Consider the following 20,624-nt stretch of genomic DNA (forward strand, 5'->3'; position numbering starts at 1 on the left):
AGATAATACAACCAGGGCTCTGAATGCGATTCATCTCTTTAAGTCTAGGAAGTTGAGGGCCATTCTTGTCTCTACCAATGTGGAAAAAGCATTCGATAGAGTGGACTGGCATTTCATGTTGGCTAGGATGCGGCATCTGGGGATAGGTCCCAGTTATGCCAAACGGCAGTCAGCAATTTATTTTACATCTATGGCTTGTGTGAGGGTGAATGATGCTCTCTCAGGCTATTTCCCCTTAAGTAATGGCTCCTGCCTAGGGTATCCGCTATAACCGTTAATCTTTATCCTCACACTGGAGCCTTTATGGTGTGTCATATCAGGGATGATCCTGACATTATGGTACTTAAGGTTGGTCGGGAGGTTCATAAAGTTACGACGCATGCAGACGATTCATTATTTTTTTCTCTCCATCCCAGGGACCTCGTTACCCAATTAAATTTCGGCTTTACATACATATAACCAATTTTCTAATTTTAAGATTAAATGGCAAAAGTCTGAGGCCCTCAATATCACTCTGACTCTCCAAGAGTTGGACTGTTTGAGGTTTAATGTTCTGTTTCAATGGTCGCTGGAGAACGTTTTTTCCGCAAATTTCCCAAACTTCTTTTCTACTATCAAGAGGGACCTCCTGAAGTGGTCAATGGGCTCATTCTCATGGTTTGAGGCGTAATAGTATACTCAAAATGAATATCTCACTGCCATTGTTATATTTGTTTCAGACACTTCCAGCTGGTATCCCTTTGTCCTTTTTGAAACTGGTTCAGGGGGAATTTGCTACGTTTCTCTGGAATCGTCACACCTTACTTTCTCATCCTAAAGACTTGGGCGGCCTGGGTTTCCCTGATTCAATCTTGTACCACCGAGCAGTTCACCTTGCTAGGATCTTAGAGTGGTGTACTCAGGCTGAGGGAAAGTATTGGCTCCAATTGGAACAGTTAGTGTCAGAGTTACCCCTTGCCGACCTTCTGTGGCTGGGCTTGGACGTCCCTCACCGGTTGAAAATGCACCCTTTGATTGGTCCAACACTTAGGACCACACATCAGCTAGATGCTCACCAGGGTGCCTAGGCTACTTCATAAAATATACCCACAGTGCTCGCCTCTCTGCTGGCGTTGTTTGGAATAAGAGGCATCTATGCTCCACATATTTTGGAGTTGTCCGAAATTACAGGGTTTCTGGGAAAAGTTACGCATGAGTTTACCGGTATCAAATAGGTATGGATTGTTTAAGATACCTCCTCCATTTGGCTCCCGTCTCGCTGAAAACACATCTTATGCTGTTTTCCAGGGATGTGCATCCACTGGCATTGATGGCTTTTAATTGCTGTCTGTCTTTCCTTTGGGGATATTTTCCCTCATTTCCTATGTGCTCTCCAGGAAACAAAGTACGCAGAATCCATCCGATGGGTACACAGATTCTATCCTTTTACACAATATCTTAAACAAGAAATGTTAATGGCCAGAAAGCCTGACAAAATTCTGTTCCCATTTTAGTGAACTTTGAAAATTAAAGGGTTAATAAACCCTCATCTATTTATGCATATATCTACTGCTAGCAAGCAGTAGATATATGCAAAAAACTTGTTAAACAGGTTAAAACTTACCTGTGTCTCCACCGCACGCTCCCGTCCGAACATCTGAAGAGTCTCAGGCAACCGGGCAGTTCAGATGTTCGGCCGGGAGACGAGGAGAGACACAAGTAAGTCTAAGGAACAGCATGCACCACACAGACTCCGTGGGACAGGAAGCGCCAGCTAACACAAAGGAGACAGTGCTGGATCGGAGACCCGCACCAGCCCTAGAGGGACAGCTGAAAACGACAGTAAAGAAGAAGATCGAATCAAGAGGCATGATTTAAGGTCCCTACAGCAGGATTGGGAAAGGGCAAAAAAAAGGTTTGACTTTAATGTCACTTTAATTTCTTTGGAGTGCTTATGGATACGTAGATGAATGGTGGCTTGTGTTAAAGTGCTTCTAGTGCTTATCCAGAATATGTAATACATTAGTGTGAATGATCTGAGCATGGGTTCACTTTAAGCCCATTATAGCTAAGCTAACCACAGAACAGCATCAAATGAAAATGTCAAGGGCTCTGCTACATAGGTGATCATCAATATTGGATTTTGCAGCAATCTTTCACTCTTTCTCAGGTCACATTTATTTGATACAAAGCCTGCAATCAAATAAACCACAGGAGAGGAGCATCAATTTTTTTGCAGGGAAAGCTTTCAGAGCTAAGGCCATGGCTGGGAGATTATAAGCAGAGATTTATATTTATGCTTCTAACTGTTTTTTATGCTCTGCCTGATGGGCTATGGTTGAAGGATTATCTAAGGAAAGTGAATTTGCATTTGCCCTGAAGTAGCAAAGTTATATCACTGTTTGGAGTCCTTGTACATAGAGACAGAAGTACTGTGCTATAGTGGCTGTATACAGGAGGGTCCCCAGCCTATTCGCTGCTTGAGGCAACGCCTCAAGCAGCGAATGGGCTGGGGACCCCCCTGTATACAGCCACTATAGCACTGTATTATAGTCAATGGTTGGTGGGGGTGGCAGGCTCACTGCAAAAAATGTGCAGCAGAGCAGCCATGATGCTCTGCCTGCTGCCCCCCGCCCCACATGACCCAGAGTGATGCTGCTTGAGGCAACAGTCTCAGGCTGCCTCACTGTAGGGATGGTCCTGGCTGTATACATGTGTGTACCTGAATTAGCAATGGAATCTGGGTGAGCAGCAGGGAATTGCGTGCATGGGTAGCCCGATCTGAGGATATGCAAGCTGTTTCTTAGCTTTTGTGAGGTTGTTGGTGGCTTTTGATACAAAATAATCTATTTTCAAGTGGCTGATTATTGCTTTAGCTGATCACTGTAAAAAAAAAAACACCCTACACATAAACACACACCTGTTAATGACTGGCATTGGCTTGCAGCAGATGGACATTACTAAAGAAGGTAGTTGGACTGGTATAATGAAAAAATAAATGGTATGGAAAAGGGTATAAACATTTACTGAGATCAGCCAGGTTCAAATGTGTTCCCTTGACTCTGGAGTCCTTGCATAGATAGCATCTCTTCTAGTGTCTGACTATTGCTTTAAGACTACCCCACCCCACACACACAAACCCACACATACACAGAGCATGGCACTGGCTTGCAGTGTTGTAATCTTTGACAATGCATTTAGTACAGTTGAAATCACGTCAGAGCTTCATCTTGTAACCTGTGCTAATTTTGGTTAAAAGAAAAGATATTTGTAGTCGGCATAGTGTGCGATCTTCCTCTTTTTCTTGATTTGGATATTGGCTTCCAGCAGATTGGTTTTACTGAGAAGGATATTTAAACTGGTACTATAAAGAAATAACTGCTATGAAAGGGGTTGCAATCATTTACTGGAGTAGCTTGGTTACCCTGCATCTTCTTCCTTTGGAGTATTTGCCTACATATCTTTGTAAGGTTCTTGACAGCTCAGTGTCCTCAATGAGAAGCCACATGCTTTACAAAGAATGTTGAACTTTGGATAGGGAAGAATATTATAAGAGAGACACCGCAGCATCTCAGCAGTGGGTGTCTTGTGCAAATATGGTTATAAGAGGCAGCAATGTTTCAGTAATGGGGAGACAAAAAGGAGCACCACAGAGTGTTGTGTTGTTGAGTTAATTCTTGCAGGGGCTTAACCATCAGCAAGTTGGATAAACACATTTTAACTCATTTACTCTCTGTTACTGACACAAATTTGCCATTTGAATGTTCAGTCCGTGAATTTAAAGAACTGAAATTATTGCAACTGTAAAACCGAACATATAGCAGTTATTAAAGTGATGAATCAACAATCCTGTTTCTACCTTTCCTATTATTTGTAGTTTGATGTTTTCAAGGAATCCATGTATTGGTTAGTTTAGATAGTTATTTCTTATGTGTTGACATAGAATACATAAATACATTTATTATGTTCTAGCATGGACTGTTGAGCAATCAACAATGAAACATGAAAGGGCAGCTAATTTGGTACAGCCACATGTCTGAAATGTTTGCTACTGTAATAAATGAGCTCCTTTCTAAGCTGGTGAGAACATTGAACTTGAGTCATCCTTTCATGTAGAGCTGACTGAAAAATACTGTGCATTCCTGGCTAGAGGTCATGCTCTCCACAAATTAAAACAGCTAGCTGAAAGAACATTCTTTATTTACTTCAGTCTCTAAACCATTAAACAACTGCAATAAATTGTATCAAATTACTCTCTGTATTCAATGGCAATAGTGCTCAATTCCGGCAAGACTCATTGTAAGTGCAAATTTGTGATGGAGGCCAAGCTTTATTAAAATGACACTAAACTCATGAGTTAAACCTTAAAACGTATCTTATTTGTGTATCACTCGGTTGTAGATCCTCAAATCATCTCTGAATTCACTCTGACACTGTCCTTCCTTCTAGAGAGTGGCTACCTTTGTTCCCCATGGTCCCTGTGTGTTTTGTAAAGTAGCGCACAATTACGTTGCGTGTGCGTGATGATGCCATGCACGTGCGTGATGATGCGGCGGAAGGGTGTCACCCGGTGGCAGCTCGGGGTGACACCACGCCTCGGGATGTCCCTGGCTGACACTGTCATTCCCCATGTTCCCCATGGTCCCTGTGTGTTGTAAAGTAGCCACCACTTCAAGCTCACTCTCATGATGGACTACAATCTCAATACAAATTAGTAAACTAAACGTGAGATTGTAGCTCATATATATATATATATATGTGTGTGTGTGTGTGTGTAGAGATGTAGATAGATATGGTATAGCAATAACAACTATGCCTATAATCCTAATACATCCCAGCTAAACTGACATCTCTTGAGGCTCTGTCCAAAGTAACTAGCGTAGTACTGAACTGTGGCACTAGCAGTTTGTATGGTGCACAGGCATGTGTGAGGCGTTGAAGCGCCCTTATGTTAATGACAAGTTACTGGTTATCAGTTGCTCACCATTCCATGTAGAACAGTCTCCGGGGTTAACTTTCTTGTAGGCCAGTGAAAGGGACATCTCCCTCGCCATCCGGCATTCTATGTACCTCCAGTAAGTGTGGCAGTTTCTCAGACGCAGCCTGTCATCAGGTAGTCACGAGTCTTTACTGCATTGATCAGCATGTAGACCTCTCTCTGTCTCTCTGCCATGGGTGGTGCCATTGCCGCTGGTACTCGCTGCCATTGCCCAGTCTCCACACATCCCCTCAGCAGGTCCCCATGGCTAGCAATGCCCCCCTCGCTCTCCCCGTGCTCAGAGAATCCCTGTAAAGAAAAAGAAACCTTAATTCCTCCTCCTCAATAGGGAGCCTGGGAGCTGTAGTCCAGTGCAGCAAAGATTTACATTGTCTTTTTTTGTAGTAGGACTACAACTTTCACAAGCCTGTTCTGAGGCTCCCATGAACACCTCAGAACAGCTAAAGTCTGGACCAATCAAGTCTCTGCAATAGTGTGCACTCTTAAAGAAACAGCGGATATACCGCAGCTACACTAATTTTGCAACACTAGAAAATGCAGCAAAATGTCAAGCAGTTTAACATACCTGATTATAATGTTATTTCTATGTTATGTCAATACAATGATACATTGACCTTGTATGATTGAACCTGAACTCTGAGCTCAAAACGTTAAATATATTCCTCAATAGCTATAAAGGATATAAATCCACTTTTGTACACCAAATGCTTTTGGAAAGGCAGATATTACTTTGCAAAAGTAGGGCTGACATCATCAATCTTCTGCTCATAGCCTGAGCAGGTGTGAGACCCATCAGGTTCTTCCACTACAGGCTGCCTTTTGAAAATTAAGAGTGGGGTGTAGCAATGACCAGTCTATTACAGAAGATACCTGTGCAGAGGCAAAATGCAGTTGTTTCATGCTGTCTCACTGCACAGGTCTGGAAGAAATACACAAAAGACAGCAAGATTCAGATAGGAATACACATGCCACTTGTATTTAGACAATACTTATTTAGCCCGTATATTAGATTGTGTATGAGACTAACCCATCCAGAGATATAGAGTGGATATTTAGTCACACAAGGGGGTTTCTTTAATGCACAGCAGTAAAAATGTAGCAGTCACCTATAATATTTGACATGCAGCTTATATGCCTTGCTTTCTAAAAATATTGATCTTCATATTTATCCCAAAGATGGAGTGCTGAGAATTATAGTGCTGTCATTAGTGATTCTCTTCTCTAGAGTGATACACTCCGTTGCACTTAACCATAATACAAATCATTCCTGATGTAAAATTTATATCTATGTTTACTGTTTAGCAGTTTCTAAGTGACTTCTGTGTATAAAAGACTCAGCTAATAAGAGTAATTTACCAAGCCATGTCGCCTCCAGACAAGTGGTTTTTAACTTTCATTTTATTTCCTTTATTTAACTGGAACCAGTAGCAATGGTTCCAACTGTTACAAGACCCTTCAGCTCAATGACGGAACCTTCATACTAATCATCCTTGCATAAGACATATGGTATGTATTGTATGTATAATGAGTAGTTGTCTTGAGGTCCTAGATCACAGTTTGAACTGGAGCCAAAGGTAATTAGCTACCTGCTTCATTGTGCCTTTATTTTTATAACCTGAGAACCATTTTCTAGATGTGATCTACATATCTTCAGTCTAGGGTCCTCTTGACATATTTTGCAATCTGACTTGAATTTCTCACCCAGCAGAGGCTCACCGTTAGTAAATAAGTTACCACTAAAAATGATCTTTTAATTAATAAATATTAATGCCTATATGTTACAAATGTACAGATTTGCCGGCTGATAGTGTTACTTTTAGGTCCCAGTGTGCAATGCACCCTGGTGAACTTTTGTTTCCCTGATTAATTGCGTCCAATATGCCATGTAATTGTCACTGAAAAATAAATTGGAAGTCTATGGTCTAAGCCATACCTAGTGTTAAGGATGCGTTAGCCTCTGCCTGTGTAATCAAGGGGTCTAACCATAACTATGTTATTTTAATAAGCACTTTAGGCAATACATTTAAATACATCTTAAAAAGTCATAGAAATAGCAAAACATGAATTTACATAGTTCTGAAATCCAGCTTCAATGTGTCATCTCCTTCCATATGTTTCCATTTTTGTGAGAATTTTAACTTATTTTGATGATTGGAACTTTCATGTCTCTGAGACTCTGGTCAGGCACATAAGTGTGTTTATGATTTTGTACACCAAGGTTATGAATAAGGTGCAGTTTACATTAAAGGGGAATTATGCAAATTGTAAGACAAGACCTAAAGACATTCCTTTCACATAACCAGGTGCCACAGATTATAGCTAAATATTATGCTGAAGAATGTTCTGTTGCTCTTCTGGAATTGGCCAATTTTGCAAAAATTCGAGGCCCAAAAATAACACACTTATGGAAGCTATTAATGTCTAGCCTGACAGAAATGTAGAGGAAGCCAGAAAAATGACATGTACAAGCAATTTAATTGAGTAAAAGAACACAGGACAGTTTCTGGTATATAGTGTTCTTCTCAATTAAGACAGCTGGAGTAAACCTGAACTACAGCTGTAAACTGGATTAATAAAATGTGCTCATTAGCAAAACTTCCTGCTTTGACAATAACTTAATACTTCTGTTTCTGTTGCTTCAAACAAGACAGTTGTCAGACTTTGTATAAGTGCTAACACAGCGCTATGGGTTAAATATAAATAAATGCTTCCATAAAGAAATAAATGTAGTTCAAATAATAAAACAAAAATAACCTTATTGTGAAAAAATATAAATAAGTGGGTTATATCCCAGTGAAAATTTTTCAAAAAGACCTATAAAACACCTAATATTTTAAGTGATCCATTGTGGCACAAAGTGTATAAAAAACTAGTTAATGTTAATACATAACAATCTGAGCAAAAGCTCCTAAGTAGATACAATGTGACAGTGACACGATATAAGAAATAGCGAAAAATCTAAATTACTCAAAAAACTTCAAACCATTAAATTATCTCGTTAGTAAGTGAAACTGCGAGTCATTAAATAATTAAAATAAAATTATTCTGGTAAAAAACAGTGGTGTATAGATTACATGCAAATATTTCCTCCAAAATCCCAATCCGTGATGAGAAATAGCAAATAGTTGCAAGATGAAAAATCAACTTGAATATACAATAAAGGTGAATATGGTAACCAAGTGATGAATAAATCAGAAAGTAGCAAATTGTGATGAGTAAACGAAAAGCAAAGTTCTTTTAAATCCGATCCTCCATTTAGCCGTCCCCCCAGGTAATCGGTACTCACCAGAGTTGGTGAGTATATATAATATAATCACTCAGAAGGGAAGGGCTTCTAATCTCCCCGTTCCGATTCACTCAAATTCCCCCGACAGCAGATCGAACACTAGCAGGCACTTCTCCCCTGCAGTCCCCTAGAGGTCCCGGCTCTTTGTTGAAAGCAGATGCCGGCTTCTCTCATCCGTGAGCGACAGCGTTTTTTTACGGCCCCGATCAGTGTTTTATAAGGGTTATAGGAGAGAAAAAAACAACCCTCATGGTGCGGTACATCCAACAGTAAATATTTATTTAAAAAGTAGCAACTTACATCAAAGTTTCAAAGTATCGGCCGGCCAAACAGAAAAAGAAAAAGATAAAAGCTCTCAAATGGAAGCCACTAGCATAGTACTTCCTATACAGTGAAAAGATCTACCCCTTGACGCGTTTCGTCATCTGACGTCTTCTAAAGGTCAACAGATCTGTTGACCTTTAGAAGACGTCAGGTGATGAAACATACACCATCTTCATAGCAGATTTAGGATTAGCATTTAAATATCTTATCCTTATTTTTCCAAGAGCGCAGATTTTTTTATCACAACCTGGAGTTGTCATACTTTAGCTGGATCCATTCACACACAGCAGATGTAAGGGAACTTACAACAATAGAATGTACCCACTCCCAAATGGAGAGCTTCAGTGTCAACTCCATCAATCAGAGCCTACAACTAATAGGATTGTTAATAGCAATAGAGTGTGCATAACGTCTCTTCTAAACACTGCAAAAACTATAGGTTGGTAAGTGCAATTCAACTTCATCCTCTGAAAGTAAAGGCAAAGCTTCCCAATGTCCCTGATTTGGGGGGGCTCCTCTTTTGGAACCAAATCCCTCATCCTCTGATTGTTAAGGAATGTCAACCAAATATCCCTGATTTGGAGTAATGGTTCCTCTTTTGGAACCAAATCCCTCATCCTCTGAGAGTAAAGGCATAGCTCCCAAATATCCCTGATTTGGAGGGACAATTCCTCTTTTGGAACCAAATCCCTCATCCTCTGAGAGTAAAGGCATAGCTCCCAAATATCCCTGATTTGGAGGGACAATTCCTCTTTTGGAACCAAATCCCTCATCTTATGAGAGTAAAGGCATAGCTCCCAAATGTCCCTGATTTGGAGGGGCGGTTCCTCTATTGGGACCAAATCCCTATGTCACACTTTCCTCCTTAGTTGTCCACGTTTTTGGCCTGATATGCATACAGCTCTGTAAAATGTATCATTTAACTATCTAAAGTGTTGTAGAGTACTAAACATTTTATGCAACCTTTAAATTATTGTATTGGTTATTTAAAAAAGCCAAAATAAAGAAAATATGATGAAAAAAAAGATTTTGGGTTAAACCAACACACATTAATCCTCATGGTCCACCTTACTGGAGGTGTGGCAGGGATGTGACCTTTGTCTATATACTTTATGCTATAATGTGTTAATCCTTCCCATCTTAAGCTGGCCATACACTGTGTGAATTTTCACACAGTGGTTGCCGCTGTCAGCACTCTTTCGGCTGGCATCCCTCGATCAGCTGATTGAAGGAGCAGGTTGGAAAATCCTTGAGCAAATAGAATGGACAGCCAATGAGCTGCCGCCTCTGCTTGGGTATTTTCACAGTGGCCGCCGGCCACTGTTTGGCCGGCTAAATGGTGATTGGCTGGGAAGCAGGCTTCCCAGCCAATCAGCTTTGAGGCAGCCAGAGAGCATGGAGCCGGCTTCCCAGCCAATCAGGAAGCCGGGCTGCGACCCGCCGGCTCCATGTTCCCTCGCAGCACTGCGGGTCAGAGGAAATCAGTAACACAAGTATCTGTTGACATCAGATGGAAAACTGAGGGCCCATATACACCACAGAACACACATTAGTGAATGTATAATTTGCATGCACCAGCATGCATTCTTTCTATGCATTATGTGCCGTGCTGCAAAGCATGCGCTGTAATCTTTTTATTCATTTATTTATTGTTTACAAAGAATGCAAACTTCCATAAGTTCTTTCATTCAATTAAGCATTGTTGCCCATGGTTTTTAGGGGTCCTACACTACTTCACTAGACATTAGTAGCAGTGAACAAGTCTCTGCTGACATCCAATGAGATCACATGGAAAACTCAGAGAAGCAAGCAGGCGAATGCGTCATGTAATTTACCAAACCGTCACCTACTGTAAAAAATGTAAAATCTGTTTGTAAAACAAACCTCATTCTTCCAATTTGTTTAATTGAAAGTGAGATGCACAAGGAAAAAATGTATGTGATCAACAATCCCCTAAGGTAATTCATCACGTACGGATATTATAGTAACCACTGCAGATCGAGCGTATTGTTAGACAATACTTTATTATGGAAGGCTCATCAGAACATCATGGAAAAGGCTGTTTCTGTCTCCTGCTACTTTCTCTGTTGCCATAGTGACCAACTCGGTATTTACACTAAGGAGAAAATGTACACGCCGAGCAAAGTTCACAAGAAATAAATCAAACAACTACAGAAAAAACGAAAGTATGCTGAAAATATAAGCATCAGTTAAACAGGCTGGGTGACATATATATTACTGTGTGTCCTCAATTTATTAACTGCATGCTGGCTTCCCAAGTAAAAGCTCTGCTTCCTTCCAAATAAAAATGCGCCAGCCCGGTCACTGCTCTCTGACTGTATTGATCTAGTGAGGATAGCTCGATGCTTGTCTACACTTGTAAGGAACAAAAACTCTTTTTTTTGTTCTCGCCACCTTATTTTCCAATAAATACTTTAAAACCCTTGGACCAAACCAAAGAGTAATTCTCCGCTGAATTTGTTACATTACCAGGCTTTTCAAGTGTGAGTATTTGCAAATTCATACCAAACCTCTATCTAAGCAAAAGTTATGTTATAGATTTTGGGGGAAATTAGACTTAATTTCTTCCATTTTTAAGTTTACGTGTTTTTACATTTTAGATTAGGTTGCCTCAAGATTTTGCATACTTTTAAAGAGTGCTGCAACTAAGAAAAGGTCAAGCAACGCTGCTCTAGCTGGCCCCCAAACTGCTACCACTCCTGCCTGTTTGTGGGTGTCTCCTTCAGCTAGCTGGTTGCTGAGGAGACAACCATGCATGCGCATTCCTGGCTTTGACCCATGCCTAGCATGCGGCAAGCCATGCCCCTGCTCTCTCCATCACTCTCCTCCTAAAAACTTGACTGACAGCAGAAGTAGCCTTTCCCTCCTCTGCCCTCAGTACCCTCCGCCACAACCAGCTCCATAGGACCCTAAAACAGGATATCAGGGCCAGAACTCAGGGGACCAGTTAATTATGCAGAAAGCAGGGTAAAAAGATCCCAGGTTAGATCTGCCCCTTGATTTAATGTAAATGGAGAATTAATGTTTGACCTATATGCATCAATACATTGAAAAGCCAGTTTTGTTTTGAGAAAAAAAATGCCTCTAACTGAACTATGCATTAATATAGGTTTTGCTATTGGCCTTTCTTAAAAGGACAGTTGGGAGGGTCTTTCTTTACAATAATGAAATGCATATTGTTACATCAATGTTGGAATAAGGAAAGCTGTGGTTTGAGCATCCTTTTAAGCAAGACTTCTACAAAATATCTCATTAACGATGATACTCTGATTGCAGGGGATACCTATAATTTGATATTAAGCTCTGTACAGACAACTAATATAAATAACAAGCCAGTCAGATTACCAGCTATTCTGGGTAGCTCTGTGTTCCATTTGCCATGGTTTTAGTTTTTGCAACTTTTATAAAATGATTGCTGGCTGCAGATAAAAAGGGAAAAGTATTTTTTACATCAATGTTTACATCAATGTTTTGAAATGAAAGTGGAGTTTTCCTTAAAGAAAAAGAAAAATTAGATATGTGTAATATCTGCTTAATTCAATATTCTGAATGTTTGTGTTTTTTTTTCCTTTAGAGCCAAGGAGATAAAGACCAAACTTGGTACCCTTCTCCAGAAGCCGGACACTGCCATCGACCTGATTATCAATTACCCTGAAAAGCCTGAGAAGCAAATCAAGGCCCCCAAGTAGGTGTTTTTATGGGAATTGGTAAATAGAACATTTGAGAAGCTGTCAGTTTCTAAAGGAACATAGTCCCAAGCATTTGTCAATGCAGGAACAAAAGTAGATATGTTGGCCATAGGAACTACACAGATCTCATACTCTAGGGCTAGTTCACACCAAGCGCGTTCCAAGAGCAGAGCAGAGCAGTTACAGCAGACCGGATCAAAACTGCGTCCAATGTATTCCAATGGTATTTTGGGCTCTAGTTCACACCGCAGCGTTCAGTTCCAGAGCTTGTAAAAAAACTGCAGAAAGCCCTATTTTACCTGCTCTGGAACGCATGCAAATGGATCAAAAATGCATGCAAACGCCCTGGAACACACTGAAAGCCCTTTTTTTAAAACCAAAAACGGGCCGGAACGCCTCAAAAATGTGACAAAAAATGCGATATAACACACTGTACTGCGTGTGCAAAAACTCATGCAGATCTGGTCTGCATTTGGTGTGAACAAGCCCTTATATCTTTTAGAAATATTAGACGTTTATTAGGTATTTAAAATGTAACAGTACAAAATAATTAACAAGACAAATTAGGGAGGACAATGAGAAGAGACGTATAGTAATTGACCCCTCTGAGAAATATCTAGGCCCAGACACAGACCAAAGCAGCGACCGAGGTTTCAGAAGCTATGGGATCAGTTATAACACCATTGTTAGGTCCCAAAGGAGCCCCAAACCAGGAAGGGGTAAAAACTCATAGAAAGACAAAATCTACATGAAGTAGAAAAGAGAAAGTATAGAGAAAGCAGTTAGAAAGTGGAGGGGAAAAGAAAAGGAAGTAAGAAGAGAGCCAGGAAGACAGGATAGCTAATGAAAGAGAGCACCACATGGTCAACCATACTGGTGGACAGCCCATGTCATTGCAACAACAGTGTTCTAGGAGATGATGCAGGTCCAGTATCTCGCAAAAGATCAAGACACAGCTTGCTCCCAAGGATCTAAATGCAGCAGTATCCATATTGAAAACTCATGCTTTACATTTAAGATTTGCAGAGTTATACTGGTGTGTTGTAAAAATACTGAAAGGTCTGATACAATGTGATCCTTAGCTTTTTATTGATCCTTAGCGCTATTTAGTTGCACTCACACAACACAGAAAACCAATGGGCCATAGGAGGGATTCCCCCTTCCTCTGTCTGCTCATGCTGAGCCCTATGGCTTTTTTAGTTGGTAAGAAGTGCTCAAAGAATGCAGAGCAAGACCTAGAGCAATTCTTAATTGGAAACAAAATGGTAGCACATTGTATTGAATAAGCATTTGCAAAATAAAGATATTATACATGTAATAAAATTATTTAAAATAAAAATTTACAAAATGTGATTCTACATTAGACCTTTCATCCAGCATTTCAGTTATTGCACTTGTTATTTAAAAAAGCCAGTATAAAGGAAAAGGATATATAGTAAGACAATGCTATGCAAACATCAGTTATAATGTGAAAGGTGCTACAACCCATGAAAAAAAATCACATTATAAGGCTAATGCACCAACATCAGTTATGATGATTTCCAGATACTTGCTACAGACTGGACTCTGAACTCTTTGCTTTTGCATGATTGCTCTTTGCACTTCCTCAATGAATAGGCTCCAATCTGATGTAAGTGTGCATCACTTTACTAATCTATAATTATATATATATATATATATATCCAAGCCATCGAGGCTACATAACAGACAGACAGTGGATAATATAAATATCCCCAGGTACATGGATCACAGATATTTAAAAAATGATGTAAAAAAAGCTATAAAAATATAGAGAAGATATTCTTCCCCTTTTCACGTGTATTATGTTGTATAAGTCTGTGTTTTCTTTGCTCATGCTACATCCTCGTTCCTGGTGGCAGTCAGCTGGTGCTCTGTATAAATAATGTCTGTGTTTCTCTCATTACTCTAATCACCTTGCTAAATGATACAGCTATATTGAATATTGTGACTCTCATACCTCCATAATCCAATTGTGGAGCAATTATTGGACGACTGTAGAATATCCTGCAGAACATCTAATTTTCTGCTGCTTTCCTACTGAAGGGATCAGACCTGAGGCAAAAGAGTCACTTGTCATTAGAGACAATTGCAAAGGAAGGAGGCCCAACATGTACAGTGTAAATTACTTTTAGTGCTATTTTAAGATAAATCAGAGAACTAGGATCCCGATGTTCCTCACAAACCAGTTATTTACAGTTTACTTCTTCTCCAGTTTAAAGGAAACCTGCACTGAGAGAATTATGGGGACTTCGTTGTTGACCGCTTTTGAGAAAATATTAGTTGTAGAAATGTCTTGTTTCTAGCTTCAATACTTTCTGAGTACTAACCTAGAAAAGGAATGCATGTCAAGAAAGTCAGAAGTTGGAACTACTCTGCTTACTTGTTACAATTTAGTGACTCAAGAGGGTTGAATTACTATAGGAATAGAGAATGCTCACTTATCTTAGTAAGTAAGATGACACTTAAAAAGAAAACTGATTGAATGAAGGAATTATAAACAGTTTTAACTAAAATTCACAAAGAGGAAGACTCCAAACAATGGAGGCAAGAGAAACGTTTAAATGGAGTGTTTCTGAAATATATTGGAGATGTGTCAGGAAGGTTCAGGTTTATGATACTCACATAAAGAAAGGTTGCAGGAGATCCCATAGGGAAATTGAGCAACCTGTTTGAGAAGGCTTAATGGGAATACTTCTGTCCCCGTGCAGGTGGATGCTCATCAGGGGTGTAACTCGGATAGTTCTGGGCTGAAAAAAGCAGAAAAGCCCCAAAAAGGAGAATGAAGCAGAGGCGCCCAGGCATGACAGATGAAAAGTCGATCGTTTGTTTGCAGTCAGCATATATTATTGAATGATTACTGGGTAACCAGGGACGCTGATCTGTCATTACAATAAGAGCTTAGGGGAGCCGCCTTTGATATCACAGCCAACTCCGACAAGCTCTCATTGTAATGACAGCTGGTCCCCGGCCTATAGAAAACAGTTGGGAGGAGCTAGATGTCACTTTTAGCTCCGCCCAATCGTTTTCTACTTTTTTTTCTACTTTTTTTGACAGTTTTTCTATTCTGCTCAGTACCACAGAGGTAAAGAGCAGGATAGCCGAGCCTAATGCCGCTCAGCGGCATTCGGCTATTCACTCACTGCTGTTCGGCCTCTATGAGAATAGGCCGAACAGCAGCGAGTAGCCATGCCGGATGTTCGGCTTAGCCGATCCAAATGTTGGATCAGCTGAGTCGAACTCTTTCTGCACTTCTGCATGCTGAGCATGTTCGGCCGACCCGAACCCAGCCGCAGCAAGCCGATGTACGGCTGATTTCAGTCGGTGTACGGCTGAAATCAGCCGTACAAGCCTGAAGTGAATAGCCAAACAGCGACCGGCTCGCTTCACTACGGGTCGGTTATTCACACGGCTGCCCTTGGCAGCTTTGTGAATAACTCCCTTTAGTTTTGGGTGGAGTAGGGAAGGGTTACGACCTTTCTCAGTTTTGTTTTAATTTTTCTGTCCATTTTCACTTTTTGAGATTTCACTTTACTACCTGCTTTGAAATCCCAATAGGAAGTTAGAGGAAATCTCTGCGAAGTTAGGGGAATTCTTCTCTGTTCTAGTTACAGCGGTAACATTTTAGATTTTTACAATGGTCACCAGGGGCAATAGAGAGAGCAAACCTACCTGGTGGTGACATAAACTGCATAAAACCTGACTAAGGTTCTAACCCTTCCCTATCCCTACTCTTTCCAAAATAAAAATTGGCTAATACATACACTTTAAGGGCTTGTTTACACAACTTCCAGTGTGTTCAAGCACGATTAGCCGGCTCCCTGAGTTGTGGGGCGATAGTGCAGAATGCACTTTTTTGCATTCGCAATGGACCGAAACGCAGGCATTGATGTGCCACGCGTTCTGGTGCAGGCGATTGCACTGCAGGCAGGGGACGTGGCTGTGGTGCCATTGACTTGAATGCACCGCCATGCTCCATCCCGCCCCAGAACGCAGAGAGCCGGCCAGGATGCGATCCAGTGCGTTCCAGCAGCTAATTGTGCTGGAACACACTGGAAGTGGTATGAACAAACCCTAAAACATTTCGGTCAGCATGATAGCCAGGCAGCTAGCAGATTCAGAAAGAGAGGTCTGCAATGACAACCTCTATAGTTATCTAGTACAAGTTTCCTTTATTTATTTGGAGGGCTACAAAGTATTCAGTAAGGGGCAGAAAGAGACACATTTTAGACATATGTCTCTACAGTGCTACTCTCAGGTGACTCCTTTGAAATGTGTATGTTCCCTCAGCTGCTTATACTGCCTTGAACACATACATGCTCCCAAGCTTTTGTAATTATGCTTTAAGCAGCTATAAATAGACAGCATAGATCTATAGCCCATTGTAGGAGTGCACAGCAGATTAGGGTACAGATCAATTCTTTCTTGTCATTAAAATTTTATTGGATGCGGCAGCCTTTGTCCGCGTTTACAAACTCCCAAATGGAAAGTCTCACATTTTACTGTAGCGATGCTGTGTCGGGCTTAGGTGTCTAAATTCACTGAGGTTTTCCTGAACTCTAGACATATTTTATATGGTCTTTTAGCTGGAAGTATTTTATCTGTATCTAGGGGTCAGCAAAGCAAAAGTGTTCATGGACAGCTTTACTAATTATCTGTGCGATGACATACAGCAGCATGTGTTCATGATTACAAAAAATATCCCTAAAATGATACCAGACGAATACCGTCTGAGCTGTGTCTGTGTTAACAGATATAACTTTTTTTTTTTTGCAGTTCCATTTACGTTTCTTGCAATGTCATTAACCAGAATACTGCCACTTGAGCTTAGTGGCAGTGTAAACGTGGTAAATTACTCTATAAGCACCTTAATAGCGCAGCAGTTCTTAAGGCACATGTAGATTGCTCTTTAAAGAAGAATTCCGTGCTTAGGACAACACAAAGCCTGTAAACAGGAACATGTCCTTAGGAAGCCATGTACATCTGAATGCATCCTGAAGGTTCAGAGGGCATTTTAAAGAAGAGCTCCAGGAAATGTTTTATTAACCCTTACAGTGGGGCTACTCCCACACTGTGAGGGTTAAGTGCTCAGATAGTATTAAGGAAATGAGTACTACTTCATTCCAGAATCTGTTTGATGACGCTAATTCCTGTTTTTTTCTTTCATCAGACCATCAACTGATGAGGCCTTGCAATGGAAAGATTCTCTGGAGAAGATGCTTCAGAACAGCTGTGAGTCACCATCTCCCCTGCTTCTCTGCTCCTGCTTCCTGCCTATATCTCATCACCAAAGGCTTAACATCATTATGATCCATGGCATTGACCCCATAAAGCTGAGTGTGTTCCCACAAGCTTTTTTTTTTCCTTGCCTGGAAAATCTAGACCTTCCCGTTCTATAGTCTGAGATAACCCTGTCCCTGAATATTGCTTTATTATTTCAAATTCTGAAGTTGCTAAATTCAATGTAAAACTCAAAAGGGTGGATTTTTTAAAGAAGTAGAGGCTAGTCACTTAGCAAGTGTATATTTACTTGGCTTAGTTAATAAGGCAAAGTTGTGTTCAACTTCAATACCCAGTTGTTTTAAGGGAAGTTAAAACAATGGTTTTTAATTGCACATGATTGGATGATTGAAGTGAACTTATCTTCACCTTGTTCACTTTTAAGTGAACATTCACTAAGCTAAGTGAATGTTCACTTTAGAAAGTGAACATCTTTTGTTCATTTACTATATCAACCCTAAACAGTATAATTTTATATATCCAGAACATAACTACAGAGGCTACTTCATGGTCCATGAGTTCAGGGGACCCTAGCATAATGAATATGTTCCATATTGTTTACCAAATGTGTTCTCAATTTACATTCTGTGAGGATCAAAGTAGTAATTCTCCCAATTCTTATATTTTATTCTATTCACTTAGTTAAAACAGATCCAAACCCTAACTGGATAATATTTTATTTAATTAAACACTGTGTAACCTGAACAATTGCCTCTGTCACCCAGTCTCTGCCTACATGCATTTGATCCCACATTTGCAGCACATCATTGCTCTGGGCTGGCTCCCTGATAGTGACATCAGTGGACTATGCCTTTGCAATCTATGTGTCATCACGGCTCATAGTCTCCAACAGGGGTGCTTGTGACATGGTGGCAACACAGGATCACAATTGGGAGACAGTTGTCTTCCCGTAACAGTAAGTCCCTGAGCAAGGACCTTTATGGCAGCATTATTGTAGTTGAAGCTGCAGAATTAAAAAGACAGAAAACACCTTTTGAAATGACATTAACATGATAACGGTTATATGGGGTGAAATATATCAATATAATCCTTTTCAGTTTTTGGTGGATTTACCTTTCAGAAATATAAATACAGTTAATATGCATTTTATATACATAGTAATTAGTTCAGAACTGCTCACATGGAGTGCACTTTAGACACCCACTCACAGTGCCGGGTTGGTATCCATGTCTGTCCCTGGCCATTTGCCAGTAACTCCCTTTCATCTGCACACTTTTCCCTCTGATGTTAATTTGCCTAGGGCTGTTCATTCAAAGGACTCATCATATTTATTGGATTTAATTGCTTAAAAAACAACAGTTATGATCAGAACATATATACCCAAGGCAGAAAAAAATGGATTAGAGAACCTTTCAATGCAAATTGTCATGTTTTGTCTAATTAATTATGAAGCAGTTTAGCAGCCTTATAATTAGCATTCATTTAGCCTCAAAGCGGTGAAAAGTGGATTATTTGTAATATTACATCTCCCCCCCCCCCAGCAGGAAAAGAGCGCACAATTATTCTTTTGTTTATTGGAACATTAGCAGCTTCAGATGTAGTGCACTTAAAAAAGCTTAATTTTACAAAGCAACACAAGGCAATATTTAATAATAAGTAGCGGTGAGCATATCCACACATTAACATTCTAATGAGTACATCACAGAACAACACTCAACATCCTCATGAGTACTAGGTGGTATTGATGATATAGGCTGTCTCTATATTGGTGACAACTGTGATGTCATGTTGAAATTCAGAGGACTGGCTAATGATGCCTTTGCAAGGTTATGTGTATTAATTACCTTTAATGGCTGTAAGAAGTCTATGTTTTTATGTAAACTTTTAACATTGGTGGGCATGTGTTGCAAGTAGAAACATAGAGGGACTGGAAGTTTCACACCCCAATATGTAATACAACAAAAAAGAAAGAAGTATTTTCACAATGGGATGTGCAAATGCCCATAGGAAAAGAGAGAAGGGGGCTTTAAAGAAACGTTTCCAGACCTCGGCAATAAAAATGTAGAAAAAACATTTATTTAGTACATCATTTTGACATTTATAAGATTTGTATAAAAGACATATGCTGGTACATTCACCACATGGTAATGATACCGTACGAGTCTGAATCACATAGTTGTTGTTCAGAGTTGTATATATGCTCTTGTATATCCCAACATGTTTCGCCCGTAGGGGCTTCTTAAGGGGAAAAAGACGAAATATATATACAGTGTATATCCAAGAAAGGAAGTAAAGACCTACATGTGATAAACTTAGGGGACTGCATTTCATCCTACAGTATAAGCATCATTTATGTCCTTGGCATCATTTATGTCCTTGGTATCGATCCCTAATACGAGATCACTCGTATTAAAACCGAGCAGCGGCGACGATCGAGATAACCATAGAGCAGACGAAGAATAGACGTTCTTCGCCTGCTCTGTGTCATCACTGAGACCGTGGCGCTGTAATCACAGCGCCACCTGTCTCAGCAGTCACTAACTGCAGCTTCTGTCACAGCTTCTGTCATAGAAGTTGTCACAGAAGCTACAGTCTCGAGTGCTCCATAAGGCGCGCCGGACCTCCCTGCGTCCTATGGTCCGGTGCGTCTTATGGACCGCAAAATACGGTATATAAAATAAATGATAATGAATAATAGTCATTATCAGTCAAAGGCAAAAGAGGTATGACTGGAAGGTGAGGAGAAAGTTACTATTTCACTCATCGAATTCGGATAGAGAATAATTCTATTGGGTATAGAATGCCAAAAAGATGCCAAAAGGAGGAGGGTCGCATCGGAGAAGCACACCATCGGAGAAGCGGCCAGAGCGATGAGCAGCAACCATGAGAATTAGCAGGTGGAGCTTATGATATCCTGCTAAAAATACATATAAATAATGATAATCAACCCAATAGCAAGGAAGTAAGAAGAGGCCCCCCTAAGTATACACCTCATGGGGTCAACTACGGAACTGCATTTTCTCCTCATATTAAAATACGCTTACCTTAACTATTAATTTCTTAAATT

General features: G+C 40.2%; 1 protein-coding gene across 1 annotated transcript in view; it reads left to right on the plus strand.

Moving 5' to 3' along the window:
• The window catches only part of RGS5 (regulator of G-protein signaling 5), a 111,908-nt gene that overhangs the window by 53,140 nt on the left and 38,144 nt on the right, over positions 1-20,624 (plus strand). The window contains exons 2-3 of the mRNA XM_018559069.1: positions 12,184-12,294; positions 17,487-17,548. Of these exons, the coding sequence (XP_018414571.1) occupies positions 12,184-12,294; positions 17,487-17,548 (173 nt within the window). The remainder of the gene's footprint in view (positions 1-12,183; positions 12,295-17,486; positions 17,549-20,624) is intronic.

The sequence above is a fragment of the Nanorana parkeri genome, unplaced genomic scaffold (genome assembly GCF_000935625.1).
Source record: "Nanorana parkeri isolate BGI_ZX_2015 unplaced genomic scaffold, ASM93562v1 scaffold378, whole genome shotgun sequence".
NCBI lineage: Eukaryota > Metazoa > Chordata > Amphibia > Anura > Dicroglossidae > Nanorana > Nanorana parkeri.